Source organism: Dermochelys coriacea, chromosome 3 (assembly GCF_009764565.3).
Source record: "Dermochelys coriacea isolate rDerCor1 chromosome 3, rDerCor1.pri.v4, whole genome shotgun sequence".
NCBI lineage: Eukaryota > Metazoa > Chordata > Testudines > Dermochelyidae > Dermochelys > Dermochelys coriacea.
This window is the reverse complement of record NC_050070.1, coordinates 120,431,757-120,450,896: the sequence shown is the minus strand read 5'-3', so window position 1 is coordinate 120,450,896 and position 19,140 is coordinate 120,431,757. Positions and strand designations below refer to the sequence as shown.

The following is a 19,140-nucleotide window of genomic DNA, read 5'->3' as shown; positions in this document are numbered from 1 at the left end:
CCACACAACGGTGGAATTTCCTTTATGACCTACGGGTCTGATCCTGAGAGGTACAGCAATGTCTCATCATAGGTACGCAAATTCCTCAGAATCAGACCCTAAAATATGTCATAAACACAATACAAAAATAAGACCAGATCATGATAGATAGGGATAAGTAAAAGAGGGAGGAAAGAGATTCATAAATACAAGGACAGGATACTTAACTGCTCTTGGGTGAGGATTCATCGAGAGATTGTGTTGATTTGATTTGATTTTTTTAGCATACTTCTTTTTGGCTACTCATGTTTTTTATACTATAATATATATTTATTTTGTGTCTAGACTATTGTTGGAAGGACTCATCAAAGACAAATTTAAGGAAGGATGAGAAAGAAGAGAGGATGGTGGTTGTTCCATCCATAAGGGTCACAACGGATGTACTTATAGGCGTGAATATTAGAGCAGATGTTGTAAGTATTTTGGCCAATGCGTATAATGCTAGGGTATAGTATATATGCTTATATTTGTAGTTGGGTTATAACCAATACCAAGTGGCCTTGAGATTAATAAGGGAATGCTTGTGAGGAAACTGCATCCTTGTAAATCTTAATAAAATTATTAGGAAAATTATTTCTACCAGAAGCGAAGGAAGAAAAAGAAAGTCTACATGGAAGACTTGAGTAGAACAGAGAGCATGATGGTAGTATCACATGAGATGAGACCAGGGATTAAGTAGAAAAATTATTGATGCCATCATTTTAATAATGATTGAGCTGGCATTAAATAGGTCAATTGGGTCAAAAATAGAGTCCTTGGTCACCAAAACCCTGCACTCCTGAGAATACAGGGCAAAAGTAATGGGACCCAAATTAAACAGGCTTACTCCAATACACGAGTTTATCTGCCTGTCTTAACTCAAAAAGAAAAGGAATACTTGTGGCACCTTAGAGACTAACAAATTTATTAGAGCATAAGCTTTCGTGAGCTACGGCTCACTTCATCGGATGCATTTGGTGGGAAGTGAGCTGTAGCTCACGAAAGCTTATGCTCTAATAAATTTGTTAGTCTCTAAGGTGCCACAAGTACTCCTTTTCTTTTTGCGAATACAGACTAACACGGCTGCTACTCTGAAACCTGTCTTAACTCACTCTCTCTGCTCACACTGTGCTGTCCCATCTCCTGTATTTAACTACACCTTCTCCCTCTTCCCAGATAACGAGTCAAGTCATTCTAATGTCCTGTCTACATGAAAAAAATGTTCAGTATAACCTACAGTGCAAATGTAAATCAATATAATTATATTGGTATAACCCCTCACGTGGACAGTTTGATCCCAGTATAAAAGTATTTTTTTGAATTTAGCTTATGTTGCTTGCAAAGGGGTTTAAGTCAAACCGGAAAAAGCCACTCTGGTGCTGGGGAAAACACCGCTATAACTATACCTGTATAATTATATTCGTATACCTGGTAAAACTTTCTTGTTTAGACAGACCCTCATTCTCACTTTGTAAACTTTATTGGCATCTACAAGGGAACAGTTAAATCCAAACCCAAATTTTCATTGAATTGAAATGCTAATTAATGAAAAATTAATTTATAATTGCAAAAAGCATTTTAAAAACAAAACCATGAGACTAAATGTAACCTGCGCAAACCCCTTGAATATTTGAGTTTCATTTGATACAGGTTGAGCGCAAACTAACATCAAAAGAGCATTCTCTGCATCATTGGCATGATTGCAAAGTGGTCATTATTGGGAAATTTAGTAAAGATTTAAGGGAAATTGCATTATTTTGCATAGTACTTGCTGAAAAGACAATTTTAGCATTTGTTAATATGCAGGGACAAATACTGCTTGCCTTAGAACAGAGGTTCTTAGACATTTTCATAGTGTGGATAATATTTTAACCACATCAGCCACACCAGCAGGAGTTCATTCACCTGCACATCTACCAATGTGATGTATGCCATCATGTGGCAGCAATTCCCCTCTGCCATGTACATTGGCCAAACCAGACAGTCTCTACTCAAAAGAATAAATGGACATAAATCAGACATCAAGAATTGTAACATTCAAAAACCAGTAGGAGAGCACTTCAATCTTCCTGGACACTCAATAAGAGACTTAAAAGTGACCATTCTTCAACAAAAAAACTTCAAAAACAGACTTCAACGAGAAACTGCAGAACTGGAATTAATTTGCAAACTTGACACCATCAAATTAGGCCTGAATAAAGACTGGGAGTGGCTGGGTCACTACAAAAAATAATTTTCCCTCTGTTGATACTCACATCTTCTTGTCAACTGTTGGGAATGGGCCACATCCACCCTGACAAAATTGGCCTCATTAGCACTACAAAAAGTAATTTTCTCTCTGTTGATATTCACCCCTTCTTCTCAACTGTTGGGAATGGGCCACAGCCACCCTAATTGAATTGGCCTAGTTAGCACTGACCCCCCCCACTTGGTAAGGCAACTCCCATCTTTTCATGTGCTGTGTATTTATACTTGCCTACTTTTTTTCCTTCCATGCATCTGATGAAGTGGGTTATAGCCCACGAAAACGTATGTCCAAATATATTTGTTAGTTTCTAAGGTGCCACAAGAACTCCTCATTGTTTTTGTTGATACAGACTAACATGGCTACCCCTCTGAAACCTGTCTTCCACAGGTGACATACTTCCTGGCAGTCTCACCCCAGGACTGAAGTACCCTCTCAGTCCATGATGTGATCCTTCACTGTCATATTCAAGTATAGTAGTGGGATACTGTACTGAGGATTATGCTGCTGCTCTCTGTTCTGTGGAGAGGGCCAAAATCTCCAGCACTGTAAATGTGGGACAAGATTTTCAAGGGCACTGTGATTTTGGGTGCCTCAAATTTTAGGTGCCAAATCTGAGACATTTGAAAGGGGAGGAGAAGCTGATTTTCAGAAAGTGCCGAGTACCTACCCTCTGAAAAGCAGGCTCAAGATGTCTCAAGTTGGGCTTCCCAAAATGTAGGCATCTAAAGCCACTAGTCACTTTGGAAAATCCTAAAAGTGTTTTTTTTAATAAGCAATACATAGACATGTATAGTATTATTCATCCCACATATATCCTGTACTTTAATGAGACCTAAAGCTCAAATTCACTTACAGTCAAGGGAAAAAAGATGCCTGCTCTGTCTACAATTCACAATGAATTTTTCAGTGAATTGAGCTCTGAAGCCTGAATAACTGAGCAGTATACATTTGGAAAACTGAAGTATTAATAGGTTTAATTAAGTGCAATCCCGGCAGCTCAGTAGAAACATTTAAACATTGTTATTTACCTTAGCATGAATCATCAATCTAGTGAAGGAAAATCTGAGTAATGAACAATGGCATCTAAATTTCTAAGACTGGTTTCCTTCATAAAACTTATTACTTACACATTTGTATGTATCAAAATGTAATGTATTACTCAACTTTGAACTAAAAGGGTTTGAAAGCTTAGCTTTATATAAATAGAGAGCCTCTCACATTGAAATTCTCCAAAAACTGTTCCTTTGACATAGGAACCCATTTAAGAGAGTGAGATTTTTTTTTAGAAAAGCCAAAGAAGAAAATAATCCACATCTCTCTGCCAAACCTTACACATTTTCTACTTCTTTGTGGTATTATTTTGTTGGATAAGTATATCATCAAATGAAAGTTTTCTTAATTTAACTTAAAAATAAGCCAGAGAAGGCTGTAATTCTCTCTTTGTTTTTTTTTTTAACTTGTGAGTTTTTTTTTTTTAAAACAGATGGAAAAAAAGAACAGTAACAGAGAGTAGAGACGATTAGGAATAAAACCCAAACAAACATGACTTTGTCTAGTTTCCAATATTAGTTCAGTGGAAAAAAAAATCAAAGAAAACTGATAGTAAGTCTTCTAAAACCATTAGATTTACCGATGTTCTTTGACTGTGGCTGTTACCAGTGGGCAGGGTTCCATGTACTAGCTAGTTGAGTGGCTGCACAAAAGGACCAGAAAGTAGAGGACTCACCTCACCTTTTTGTCAACTTGTGCATTACACCCCAGTTCAGAAAAGCATTTAAAAATGTGCTTAATTCACAGTGAGTCATCAGAACTTAAGCACATACTGAAGTGCTGTCCTAAATTGGTGCCTACATCTTCAACATGCTGCTATTGTGCCACTTCTTGAGCTTGAGGTTCTCCACCCACCATTCTGCCTTCATCTCCCTTTTCTGTTTCCTTGTGTTGTGGTTTTTCACAAAAGAGGAACCTCAGTGGTTTTTCTGTCTGATTCTAAGCTGCTCCCTTAAAAGGACATCATGGGTGGATAGAAGAACTTTCTAGAATGGGGATTGGCAATGAAGACAAGAGAGGTAGCTGGCTCTCCTGGACCTTCTGTCAGAGGCAGGGAGAAATCATTTGTAAGCCTTACTGTCCAGACCAAGGTCGGGAGCAAGCATGCAGAAGCCTCCACGCTATTTAGGATTGTTAAGGAGAAGAGAGTATGTGGCTTACTGGAAAGGCAATGGCAAGTCAGAGGTAGCTCCATATGGCATATAATTAAATATTTCCCCTATGCTGCAGATTTTTAGAATTATTTCAGTAGAACTGGAGGCTGACAGCTGATTTTGTAATCAAGTTAATGTTGCTGACTAATTTAGTTCTGCTCTGCTATATATTTTAGGCCTTATGTGCCACATAAGACAAAGGATCTTGTCAGTGATAAACGTGGTGCGGGGATTTACCTTAAGAATTAGCTAGGTGGTGCATTAGTATGGTTATATATTGTTGTACTAATGTGACTTGTCCAATCCAGGAGGTTGATCAGAAATACCTAGAAAAAAGGAATGTTTGGCGGTAATATACTGGTACATCTTGACTTTATCACTTTGATTCATTTGTTTAGATATTCTATTAAAATCTGAATTTCAGTGTATATGCATGATATAAAATGTTTTATTATATATAATATTTTATATTATATTATGTTTTGACTTTATCAAAACGAAATGTTTTAATGGTTCCAAACTGTAAATGTTTTTGAATGTCTTTTCTTTGGGAATTATTTTAATTTGAACTTTTTGTATGATTTGGAACATACAAACATTTCAGAATATCCGAATTTCCCACAGAACGGAAATACCAGTTTCAGATCAGCTTTACTTCTCATTTAGCCTCTCCAAGTTCAGAGGTCAGGTTTCTTCTCTCCAACGTATCCCAACAGTGATTACCCCATCTGCAGTCTTCTCATCCATATAAAAGGACAGCTTATTGGCACAGTACCGAAAATTAAAATATAATTGGAATCAACAATTACAGAATTGGAAACAAGAAAGAGAACTGAAAATAAACATTTTTCACTGGGTACTTTGAAAAGCACGTCCATTTGGGTCTAAAGCTTGTTTCACAAAGTATGGAAGTATTCTCTACAGTATGGGAAAACAAGGTCTTGCATATTGGTTTTTTAACACACAGAGAGTTCATATTTAAGATGGTCATTATTTTATTTAAACATCCTGTAACTCCAACAAAACAGCACCCAGAGCCTGGTGTTCACTGGAGCCTGCAGCTCTCTGGCAATTGAGAGCCCCATTGTCCAAAATGGAGAATGACCTTTGGTTAGTGCAACCACCCTTGCATCCTGACACGACGATTGTTACTTCACACAGATCTCTCTCTGCCTGACAGACTTTCTCTTGTTGCTAGATCAGTCTGTGTCTCCTTAACTAAACTGTTCTCTTTTGTTAGCTCAAAGTGACACCTCTCAGCCTGTGTCAGAAAGCTTGAGACTGTCCCAGCATGGGGCTTTAGAAGAGATGCATTTCCCCCCTCTTTTCCAAAAGCTCCACCCTTTTAACCAGCCAAAGTGATCCAGGATATCATGGTCACCCACCGCTCAGCACCAAGGCTCCATGACCTTGCTTAGTTTTTATGGATATTTGGCCAACGACAAATAATTACGAGTAATTTTGTTCATTGCTGTGCTTGCTTGCTATCCTTTCCTATGAATGCAAAACATCACCTCAGACTGTTATCTCCTCCAACCAAGGAATAGGAGGAGATGAACAGATTGGTACTGCCCTTTCTTATATAAAGCAAAAGTAGCCCAAGTATCAGTCAGGCACAGCTAGATGCATACTTCCTCCTTTTGGAGTTGGTCACTATGTCAACACGTATTTCAGGGATGAGATTAGACCAAAGTGCACAGAATGAAATGGCAGCCTCTTTCTGTCTGCACCTATTCCTTGTCAATGACCTCCAATGATTGTGAAGTAGATGTGCTACTGGAAAAGCTGCTACACCTCTCCCAAAGGAGTTCTGCTGAGCAACATCCAGGGTTCTCAAAATACTCACTTGCCCTGCAACAATGGGACCTTAAACTGGCCCTGTGCAGCCAGCTTTACACAGGTTAGAGGAGCATCAGCCTCTTTACCTCTGGCTTCCTGAATGACAATGTTTTTTTCCCCTATAGGATGGGGAAGGTGGTCCTCCTTGAGCAGCTCTGGCCAAAATCACATGCATTGTCATTATAAGTCTCACCAATAACACATTGGAGGTGGGCTTCTTACCGGCTTGCCCTTTCAGATGAAAGGAAAACAAGACTCCTGTCTTCTCCCATCCTCATCAGCAAACAGTATATGTAAGGAGAAGTTTCACAAGCTGAGGGGTCAAGTGGAACAGAAATGTAGTCCAATGTTAACCCAAGCAGACAAATATATATTGAAGTGGTTGGACAGTGTTCGTCACAAGGGTATGAAAGGAATTGCGCAATACCAGTCGATAATGACTTACCAGTATATTTATATCGCCCCTGCCCCTTCCATCTTGAAGGATTCCACAGTGGTGGTCCTGCAGCCCTCTCTGTATCTACATCTGTTGCAGGAAGGTGCTTGGCATATTGTAGGCTCAGTGTTCGAAGTGTGTCTGCGATCACTTGTATCAGGTGTTGGTGTGAAGCTCTGACAGGCACTTGGACTAAGCCAAATCAACCAGTTCTTGGGCCATTTGGTGCTATAGAAAAGCTTGGTGACAGGGCATAGGTGATCAACTTTAATAGTGCAGGTGCGGGGGGGAAGCTCGGAGAGATTTTTCATCCCACAGTCACAGTTTCAGTAACTAAGCCAAGGATATAAAAGTTAAGATTCCTGCTACTTCCAAATTCAATTGAGTGAACTGCATATCTGAATTCCATGCTGCTACCTGGTGTCTAAAGACAGAATGGCAGGGAAATGTACACAACTGGAGACTTATTTCAGGTTTTACACCACTGCATGTCAAACATCAGTATCAAAATGGAGGCACAAGTCATTAGTGCAAAACAACAACAAAATCAAATGGAAAGTGTTTGAATGTGAACAATTTTGATCTCAGTTACACTTGGGTAAATCAGGAGTAAATCCACTGACATATGTAGATCTGGAACAAGTACAGAATCTGGCATGCACACGCACACCCACCCACCTCCTAACCTGGTATAAATCAGCATAGCTCCCTTGACTTCACTAGAGCTATAGCAATTTACACCAGCTGAGGATCTGACCCATATAGCTTGAAAAACTAAACACCTTGCTCCAGATCCTTAGCGGGTGTGTATTACTGTAGCTTCACTTAAGTCATAGTAACGACAAAAGCTGAGAGGCTGGCCTCAGACTGTGTATAATGTATAATACACTGTACGCTATTAAGCAGACTTATAAAGACAAACACAATGGTTCAAACTGCATTAGGGATTAGATTCTCCTTCTCTTTAAAATATTTTCTATATTCATACACGTTTAATCTCTGTATAGACATTATATATAGGAATACATACATTTTGCATTGTATCTCATGTTTACTTTTCTGAGTTGTTGGTCTACTTGTCAAAGTATTGGCAATTTAGTTTTGCTTATTAAGCAAGATAAGTGCATGGTGACTGATGGAAATAAGCTATACTGGTAGGTATGTTGAACTACTTAGTAAACAGAATCTACTGTGGTTGAGTTGACTTTTGGTGTTAATGTTATTGGCCTCAGGGTATACTGCTCATGCATCTGAGTGCTTTTAAACTGATAGACTGATTGATATTTAAAGCAAACACTTTTACTCAGAAGACCTAATAAAAGAAAAACTAGAGGGAATAGATCACAACTGGGAAAGCTGGTTAGTCACGCTCACCATGAGTAACAAGTTCATCCTTTCAGGAGGCATAGAAATGTAAGTAACTGCAATTTCTTTCTCTTTCCTATCTACCGTAACAGGGGGCTCAGAGTAAACCCATCCTGTTGGCACTGGCAGATACATTGCAGTTTTGGTCACTTTTCTGTATAGGATAAGTATATGTGACAAGGACTAGCACTAATGTCTGATATAGTATGTGAATCCTACTGTACAATAAAAGATCAGTAGCTGACAAGATCCAGGTTTCTGAGATATTTGAAATGTCAGGACTCTGCATTTGGCCCTAATACCCTGAGCGAGAGAGAGGCAACAGCAAAAGCTTTGAAAAGCAAGCATTATAAAAAAACAAGAGAAGCAGCTTTCCTCTTTCAATAGCATATTATGAAGTATGCTAATATGTTAGTAAAAGATGCTAAATTGTATGCAAAACTGAAGCTGAACATGAGACGAGGCTGTTTACTTTAAAGTCATACATCAGGATCAAAACTACAGAGAGAGAGTTTTTTGCTTTTTAAGGATTTGGACTAAAACAGTCGGCCACACATTTCAAAACTGATCTCTGGTAATTAACCAATCAGATTTTTATGCAGCTATGGAACAGAAACAATTAAAACTGCATAATGCAGGGGCCACACAATGCAGATTATGACCCAAAAGACCTTGCTGAAATTAAGCTTTTGGGCCAAAGCTTTTCTTGCCGTTTTAGAATACCTTTTAGACTCACACAATGTTGCCTTCAATCTGAGATTATCAAAGTATTTTACAAACATTAATTAATTAAGGCATTGAGGTGGGGAATTACTATCCCCACTTTAAAATCAAGAAACTGAGTCACAGAGAGGTAAAGTGACATGCCACAGGACACTGGTGGCAGAAGTTGGAAACAAAACCCAGGAGTCCTTACTGTATTTTTATGACAAGATCATCTTTGTCTTTTTTATGAAAAGATCATGACAGAACATTTCAAGACCTCCAAAAGAGAAAAGCTCTCTTCATAGTTTGCAGTGGAAAGGTATTTGCTAGGATTGACATAAAGCATACCATCAGATACAGTGCATGCACCATGATGCAGCAGTGGAAATTTTCTTAAGTAGGATGGCAGCAATAAAACATTTGCCAGTAAATGTTAAAAGGCAGATTCTGTCTTCCACAATGTAGACCCATAAAGTGCTCAGTACCAGTTTTGATGGTAGAGATTCAATTATGTTACCTTGATGATTTCCATGTACTGTGTTTCCCTTGGTATAGTTGCTTTATGTTACATATCAAAGTACTTCATACAACAGAACAGTCCCCACCCTCACAACATATCTGACTTATATATCATGCAATAAAACCAATGTAACATTCTTTCTGTTTCCCTTCCTTTTGAGAAATGTTGGTTTAACAATTGAGTTTATAGTCCTCGGTTATAATCTGACTGCAAAACACCAGCACTTTTATAGCAGGTGTTTGCTTTCCATCTTCTTTCTTATTTTACACAGAAATGACCAGCAAAATTTACTAGTACAGACATACCATAAGGTATCTCTCGCTTTTGTCTAGCATTAGTCTCCTAGGATTAAAAATCTCATGTTAGAGAAATCCTCCCTGTGATTTATTTATTTATTTTTTAATACTTGCCTTTTGTTGCATTCTGTTGCATACCAAAAGTCAAACCATTTGCTCCTCAGGATTCTCCTTATGGACCAAGATAAACATAACCCCTGATGGCTTAGCCATTTGCAGATAGGCGGAGAAAGAGTGGAGGGGTATCATCGTGCCAGTGGAAGGCAATTCCACCCCACCACCTGTTTAAAAATTGTTCTTTAATCATTGGATTCCACAATGGAAATGTGATATGTACATAATAAGAGTGGTTTGAATAAATTAACAAATGGAGGGCAAGATAGTGTAGCCCTATTAAAGTCAATGGAATTTCCCTGATTTCCTCCAGCTGAGGAGCCAGCCCTGTGTCATATTTTAATGTGTTTTGGCAATACTTTAAAACTAGAATTCTATTGCTACAGTTTCTGCATCAGCAAGATTGAAAAAAACTAAAACATTATGGGCTTGAGCTTCACTCCACCCATAAAAGGCCTCACTTCATTGCACCCACAAATTTCTGAGCACAAATAATTACAAGCACGATTTAGGTCATTCATGTACGTAGGTGCCTGGACTGGGCACACAACAGACATCTAAGGCTAAGATATCTAGGCTATGATGCTCCCACAGTTATTTATGGACACAAAAAGGGAGGTCAGATTTTGAAAATATGCCCCTAATGAGATGCAAGAATATGGCAACGAAACTCATCTTATCACCATGCATCAACTATGGCGGAAAAAAAAAGAAATTCCTCTATTCAAACCATTGTTAGACATTGTTATACAAATTAAGAAACATGGATGGAGTTAGCAATGAAATCGATATTAATGCCCTTTCCCCTGCCTTCTCCAGCCAGGATTCAAGAGAAAAGATTAGTAATGTGAATAATTAAATAAAAAATAAACATAGCACTCTGAAAGTGGTGCCTTTCCTTTAAGTCTCACACCTACTTTCCTTCCCATCAAGCACTGATGCAGTGCCAAGTTTCCGCCAAGTTTTATGCCAGCATAACTATTCTTTTCACGGGAGCAATGCAGTGGTGAAATAGGCCTTGAACTCTGTTATTCCTTTCCTCTTGCCTCCTCTTCTGTCTCTTCTTTCCCCTGATGCCTGTATCTTTCAGCTGACTATTCTTTCTTTCCCTTGGATCTCCTGAGTGTTTCTTATCTGTTTCCCATAGATCATTCTCCTCCAACATTTTCTGCCCCCATTCCCTTCCCCAGGTTTCTCTTTACTTGAAACTCCTCCCTTATGAAGTGGGAAAAGATTCTGTAAAAACCAACTCTTCTCCTGCTGCCCTCAGCCAGCGAGAGGGACATCAGTTCTATTCTGCCCATTGACAGCTCCAGCAATACTGGTATAGAAGAGCATGAGAGAGCACATAGGCCTGCACTGTTAGTTCTGCTTGGCTTTCTAAGGACAAGTGGAGCAAAGCAGAGTACACAGCGCAGATCTCTGCTCTCAGCAGCAGCAGATCCTGATTGATGCCAGCAGGTAGTGGGAGCAATGCCTGTTTTTGCCCCCAGGCACATCCAGCTGCATGCCATGGCACATGTAATGTGTGGCTGACTGTGCTGCTGCATGTATAGCCTGAAGGCCCTTACAAATAACCTACAGAGTGCTAAGCGCAGTCACTCTATTACTGGTGAGGGATATAAGGTGGGAAGACATCAGCTGGACCCAGAGTTCAGATTAAGTTTGCACAGCTGGTAGTTAGCAAAAACACCCCCATTCTCTGTACCTGTAAACAGAGCACATTTCAGTAGGAATCCTTGAGAGTCAATCCTCCTGGAATTCACAATGTTGTCTTTGCAGAGTCAGTTCTTTTCAGAGTTTAATAACCAGAGGCACTTTAATAACCATAGGCACAGGGTCCACTGGAATTGCAAGAGCAGGGCATCTGGGGGATGGCTGTATTCAAGATAGGCAATGATAAATCAGGGGCTATCAACCTGAGGAGAAATTACCATAGTAGACGACAGCCACAACCTGCAAGATTGAATGGAATGCTAATTCCATCAGAAATGGCGACAGGGAACAGAGTTCTTGATGGTACAGAAGACAACTGAACAGCGCATCCATATTACCCTCTGTTAAGCAGAGAGTACAGAAGCAGCTGATTCAGTGGCTCCACTCAAGAAAAAAACCTGATGAGAAAAGAGCAATAGGGGAAACAGAAACCTCACAAGGCACCCTGAAGAAAATTTGGGAATGTAACTGCTGTGTGGAACCGTCTTCTCAGGCTTTATAATTCCATTTCACTGCAAGAGCTGAGCGGAATGGTTCAGAGGTGAAGAATCATCTCTTCAGAATCTTTTGAGGACCTGCCCTTGTTTGCAATAATATAAAAAAACACTGTAGTAACAGCACCACACAAAATAGTGTGACTGTGATATTTTGGATGACTGCTGTAGAATACTTCTGAATCTTCCCTTTCTACTGATGGACAGCAGCAGATGGGCAGAGATGAATACTTTGTTTCTACAAAATTAACATCAGCTTTTGAATGAAACAGCCATGCTGCAAACAGAATGGGATAAACATTTGTGAGGGTCTAATGTAGACAGGGCCTTGACTTGGGGTGGAGGTGTGTCAAAAGCCACAATTGCATCTGATTCTTATTTAATTTACAGTATCTTTACACCCCTCTGGCAATAGAAGAATGCATTTCACTGACAGAATGTCATACAAGGGTCTTAGTATAAATGAGAATCAGGATAATTGTTTTTTATTTGTTGCTATTTTTCCATAGGTAACTCTTTTCTGTGTTCTTTTCTTTTCCCCTGGCTCTGGGCACTCAAAGGGCAAAGAAAATACACAAATGGTGGAATAAAACATGGAGTCCTTTGCTTCCAGCATCAAAATGAGGCGGGGGGAGTGGATAGGTTCCTTTTGCCTCCTTGTTTCCCAATAGGGAAACGGGATAGAGACTAAAAGGAACAATATTTGTTTCTGTTGAAAGGGATAGTCAGATCTGGGTTCCTAAAATAGTTATGGGGCACATTGGTCAATAAGACTCCAATGACTCCACATATGTGGTATCTACGTTTTTAATCCATATAAAATTAGTTGCTTGGGTTTGCCAAAGGAATAGGTGGTTTATTAGTAGGTAACACCCCGCTATTTCTATTTAACCATCACTGCTTTAAAAATAACACACAGCCACCTTATCTTACATAACATTTTTCTCTTACAGTAAGATTTCAAACATTGTGACTCTTCTGTTTATGTTATTCTCAGCTTTTTGCACAGAATTTATGCTCAGACTGCTGGAAAGACAGTAAACGCTACACATTTTTGTTACCCTCTGGTATTTAATCCTTACAAAAAAATTCTTGCCACAAGCAGCTCAGATTTGTTCACAAACCAATTAGAAATACCCTGAAATTTGCAATTCTGATGTAAAATCTTCTCCAAAGGCTTTACTTGGACACCATTGGTTGGAAAGGTGCAAACTATGTATCAAATTAAAAGAGGAGAAAAACTGTTAGATCTTTCATTGGTGTTGCAACATTATCTAATGAATTGGATCTGCTATTATCTTAACTGCAAATCTACCAAACTCATGCTGTCTCTACACTAACCATCTTCCCCAATTTCCCACTATTTCTACCACTGATACAACTGAACTGGTAGTAGTTCTACTGTAGATAGGGATCCTGTGGCTGCCAATCCCTTTACCACAATATTGTCTAACCTCCTCCAAGCAAATCTGATGACGCTGGTTAAAATATTTTAGCACTGGTACAGCTCCCATAGTGGTAGCAATGGTGGGAAATTTGGGAAAAAAGGCTAGAGTAAAAAAGGCTAGAGTAAAAAAGGCCCAGTAATTTTTTTTTTCCTTCTTTGACTAGCCAGTAGACACAGGAAAAAGGACAGGAAAGGACTGATTACAGATCAATTTTGGGTTTAGATAACAGCCTGCATCCATACAATGGATAGTATCACTCCCTAAAACAGTGCTAGCAACTGCGAACAGTATTGGATACTGCTTCTCCCTGACCTGATGTTAAGTTGTATGCCTCTTCATGTCATGGAGAGTTACAAATGGGTTATAATTCAACATATATGTCTGAATGTATTGTTATGCAAGAGAAAAAGAGATCGTTACAGTAGGTGATGTGGGAGTGGATAGATTACTGTATAAAAAAAACTAAAGGAAAAATTACTTTTCGTGACACTCCAGAGTCACGTTTCAAACGTGGATTATAATTGTATATACTTTATGTGTCGATGAAACTTGCTGCCATATATTAATGTGTTAGAGTGAGCTACATGAAGATAAGCAGTAGGCCTGTGGGAGTAGTAATTCTCAAGAAACTCTGTACTGTGATTGGAGAAAGGAGGAGGATACTAACAGTGTAATTATGCAGCAATTCTGGGTAAAATGATTATTATTAGCTTTTTATGATCACACTAACAAAGTCAATGTTCCAAGATGAAATAGCAAAAATATTATGGTTGAATATTCAACTATGAATAATATAAACAATATTCAGCAACGAGCTGATCACCAGGGGAGCGGTGGATGGGAGAGAGTCAATATATCTGAAACCAGATAAATCCTGAAATTTAAATGGCCATCTCCCACCAGTTGTAAGAAAGGATGTGCTGTATTAAAGCCTGATCTACTTGAATGGGAGTTCCAGGAACTCAGCACCTCTCAGAGGAAGATGCCATGAGTGTTGTAAGTATGCAATAACGTATACAATATCAAGGAGCATGTGTGTGTTTACTGTGAATGCCCATATCACTTGGGTGCATTGTGCCTTTACCCAGAAGAGAGAATTACAGGTAGTTAGTACAGATCCATTTCTTGAAGTTGGTTCGGGCTTTAACAAAAATCTTGTGTGTCACTTTTTCTAATATTCTCTTTATAATCCCTGACTGTAGCAAGTGGAGTGGATACCTGCTGAATCAGCACTATCACCAGCTAATCACATCTTCTCCTTTTAAGATCACCTTTTATAAGTAATAACTGGTATCTATTCTCTGGGATCTCAGAAAAGAGTCTTTCAAAAGGAGAGTAAATTAATGCATCACTTGATTAATATTACAGATTAATATTTTTAAAGTCATAATCATAAGGGTGTGGGGGAGCAGAGAATAACTATTATTGCAGTTTCTTGTACTTGGTTTGTTTTTTGGTACACTACATTGAAACTAGAACATTATTCAAGAACACCCATCACAGTGCTTAACAAGATTTAATGTACATTTATTCTTAACATGTGGAACATATAAAGATTTTATACTGAATAAATGATATTCATTAAGCCAGAGGAAAAGGAGGAATTTACATCAAGTTTTTTTTCCTTTTTAAACTACATTATCTTGAAATACAAATGCGGATTCTCATCACTGAAAAATCTTTGAAGCTGTGTTTCTTCCTTTTTTTCTGTATATATTTTTTTGTCTGTAGATTGATAACCATTTTCTTAAATCAATCTATACGTAACCATTTCCACACCTTGATTTATAAAGCAAATTGTGATCGGCTGCTCTCCCGAAATAGAGCATGACTTTATACATACAGAAACTTGTACATTACCCTCGGGTTTTTTTTGAGATATGGCCCAAATGAAAGAAAAAAAAAATTCTACTGTCACTTTGGAGTTACGACATCATGGAAAAGAAACTAAAAACTTTGTACTTAAAAAAAAAAAAGATGAGGGCATGTTTAATGTACAACTTCTATATACATCACGGCCCTTAGGCAATAAAAAAAATATTTAAAAAAATGATTAAAGGAATTGTGAAGAACTGTCATTGTGGAAGGTCAAACAACAGATGCAGACAAGACAGTTCTGGTGAGGAAGCAATTTACGTTTATCGTCGTAAGGTTTGTGTTTAAAATCTTTTAAACTTTAAAAACTTTTTTTTTGTTTTGCTCCTAGCCTAATGTAACCATTTCTCCTGTTGAGAAACCAGTATCATTTTGTATTTTGACTACTGACTGACACCCTTGGTGATCCCCTATACCTACATCACTAGAATTTTCTATTGCACAGAGCTTTGGGTGATGGTGTACAGATTATTTTTATTTTTCCTTTTTTTGAAAAAATAAAACACACAGGAACTTGGTATGTTGGGTTTTTTTTTCACTTTTACATTTCAAAGTGGTGAGATTTCTTTTCCCCCATCATACAATGGTTTGCCACAATTTTTTTAAAGTCACTAGTTCGCTTCCCAAAAAATATGTAATACAAACATGGAAAAGAACATTGAAAAGGATAATCTATGGAAAAAAAGTGTGACCTTTGAATGTACTAGACAGCAACTTTGGTTAAAAAAAATAAAATAAAAAGATGTACTTATACACATAGACAGCAAATATTAATTTCATAACTGTTCAAATTAATAATTTCTTTAATTCCCAATTGGTAAATAGTGAATGGGGCAGAGGAGCAAAGATTCTTTTTTTTTCCTTCTTCCTACGCTGGATAAACAAGAACAGAAAACAGCCAGTTATATGTGACCCTCTAATCTCCACTCACACATGCTTGGCTTCTCACTTATGTCATAACTGCCCAATCTGAAAAAGTACATCACAGATGACAGATGCAACCATAGAGTTCAGGACAGCAGATATTGAGATATCCAACAAACGACCCTCATGCAAAAGGAACTCTGAGCGGTTCTCGTCCACTCTAGCCATGGCTAGCAAGGCCTTGGCTGCCCTGCACATCATGTCTACGCTAGGTGGCTCCAGAGGTGGAGGCTGCATGTGCATGAGGTTATGCTGGCTCTGTTGGTACTGGGCCATAGTGACCCCATCCTCCAAGAAACTTATCAAATTTCCAATGCTTCCCTTCTGCACAGCTATTGCCCTTGCTGCTAACATGTCCCCCTGGGCAAGGTTCGATAAGAGAGCCATGGACATTTCTCGGCAGACTGGGTTTTTGCGGTCCCCAACGTACCTAACTAAAGTAGCGTAGAGTTTCTCCTGACGACTGAATGGAGGAGTGGCCAAGATAAGGTCCACATTATTGTCCTGGATACTGAGCTTACACAGGGTCTCCAGCACAAGTCTTTGAGGCGATAGGACTGAGTTGGGCCCCACGGTTGGAAAAGGATCTTGTGCCTCTGCAGATGGGCACACCATCCAGTGCAGCAAGCCATCCAAAATTGGCAAACAGATGCTTTCTGTATAAGCAGACAAGTCTAGCTGCCCAGAAATGTTGGCTAATGTGACCAATGTATTATCCCTCAAGACCTCGAGGCAGTCCCACCACCACTCATCCTTGCTGCAGGCCACCCCTTTGTCCTCCTCTTCCTCCTTCTCATATGTCTGCGGCGCTCGCTTTCTTTCCGGATGCTCATGGTGAAGGAGGATCAACTTTCCCAGGATCAGCACCAAGCCTGGATGTTTGGACATTTCGGCGTCATTGCCAGGCACAAAAGACAAGCTACGGACAATATTTGACACACAGATGCAGCGTTTAGCCAAGGAGTCTTGCCAATGAGTTATGGTGCATAGAGGAGTCTCATCCCGGCTCCTTGGCTCATCTTCTAGCAGTTTAATATTCCGGTGGCTTTTGGCTTGATGGATTCCAAAGGGAAATTTACTGCTCTCTGTCTGGGAACTAGGGTTTGAGTCTTCGGGCAATGCTCCTGGTCGAGCTGACAGAACATCATCGATGGTAGCTGTTATACTTTTTTCCTGTTGTTCTTCAGGTTCACCTTTCCCCTGTAGATCCTTTTTTTTGCTTGGAGAATTCAAGGCCGGAGGGGCCCGCCTTCGTGGAGGAATCTCCATCTTGCTTTCAAAGTGAGTCTGGATGTGTTCAGTTGTATCCCCCCCACCAAGCTGCCAGTGGAGAAGCCCACTGTTGAATTCTTGAACACGCCCCAGTTTGTCAGATCTGTCAACAACAAATAGATTATTTTTCTTTACAATCTTTATTGGCAGCTTGTCAAATTTACTGGCTTGTTTTGGCCTCTCACTTGGATCAGCAATGGCACTGGGAGTGGCAAAAACAGTGCTCTTTTCTTCTCCTTCTGTTTTTTCTATTTCATCTTCCTCCTCCTCCTCTTCCTCCTCCTCCTCATCTTCATCAAAGTAGTTAATACATTCATCATTTTCCTCCTCTTTTCCAGTATCCATTGCTAAGGACTGGCTGTCATCCTTCTTGACTGCGTTGGGATCAAGTGCTTTGTGACCTGGATCTCCCACTTCATATTCCATAAGGATTCCAAAAATGTCAATCAGGCATTTTCTGAAATATTCTACCAAAAGCTCAAGAAATCCAGATAACTGAGGAGAGAAAAAATAAAACACAAGTCAAAAAATCAGATGAACATTTTAGACTGCATGGAATTTGTTAGTAGCAATGAGCATATTCAAATGATGCTAAACAATCTATTCCACCTTGTATTTAGCAGTGACACTCTGAGTTAGTTTCCAGACCTGAAGAAGAGCTCTGTGTAAGCTTGAAAGCTTGTCTCTTTCACCAACAGAAGTTGGTTCAATAAAAGATACTATCTCACCCACCTTGCTTCTCTAATATCCTGGGACCAACCTGGCTACAACAACACTGCGTACATATTTCTATGAATGTTTTCACACATCCTTCAAACTACTGACAGCCAAGCCTTGAATGACAAACATTTACTAAGGGAAATTCTTCTTCCCTTCTGTCTACTCCTGAATTGGTGTAAACTGTCATAGCTCCTCTGACTTCACATGAGCTAAGATGATCTACATACGTTAAGGACCTGACCTACTCTCTCTAAACCAACTTTCCAATATGTGGGACTCTGGCAATGCTGATTCTAGGAGTTGATACTCTCCCCCCTGTATGATGTATATAGCAGAATATTTTTCATTATGTCCATGCATATTTGAAAGCTGTTACCAGCTGGCAGTTCTCTATACTGTAAGATACCCTCAAAAGTAGTTTTCCTGTGTGTTTAAATCTTGATTAATGTGTAATTATTGCACTACTGGAGGGAAACACTTGGATTCCTGATTCTGGTTCACCCTCAGTGGCTTTGTGTCAAAGATGAATTACTGTTACTACATTCAGTCCCAAACGTCTGCCTATTAATTGTTCTTATTAACTATGGAATAATAATCAGGGATCCTAGAAATCCATTTGCCACAGAAAAACATGGAATTTGCATTTTTACAGAGAATCTTTAGTTTTTACGTTTAGTGAAAAAATAAAAACACGTATTAACTACTGACTAAATTTTACTGAAATACCAGTGTCCCTTATTCAATGCATGCAACCTCCCTCTCTTGTGGTTGATTTCTGAATGTGCTTAAAATTAACATACTCCAATAAACAGCTTCTGGTGTATTCAGGTTACTCAATGGTGTATAGGGGTTTGTGTTTTAATGCAGCTCAAATTTCATTTCAGCCTTCAGATGTAATTAAAGTTATAAAAAGATGCCAAAAACTTTAAAAATCACCCCTCAGGAT

At 39.0% G+C, this 19,140-nt stretch overlaps 1 protein-coding gene across 24 annotated transcripts in view; it reads right to left on the bottom strand.

Moving 5' to 3' along the window:
* Positions 1–14,913: 14,913 nt before the first annotated feature.
* ARID1B (AT-rich interaction domain 1B) overlaps positions 14,914–19,140 on the bottom strand; it is a 409,836-nt gene continuing 405,609 nt past the window's right edge. For all 24 annotated transcript variants that reach the window (XM_038394479.2, XM_038394489.2, XM_038394491.2 and 21 more), the window contains one exon: positions 14,914–17,969. In XM_038394479.2, coding sequence (XP_038250407.1) covers positions 16,233–17,969 — 1,737 coding nt within the window. In that variant the 3' untranslated portion in view covers positions 14,914–16,232. The remainder of the gene's footprint in view (positions 17,970–19,140) is intronic.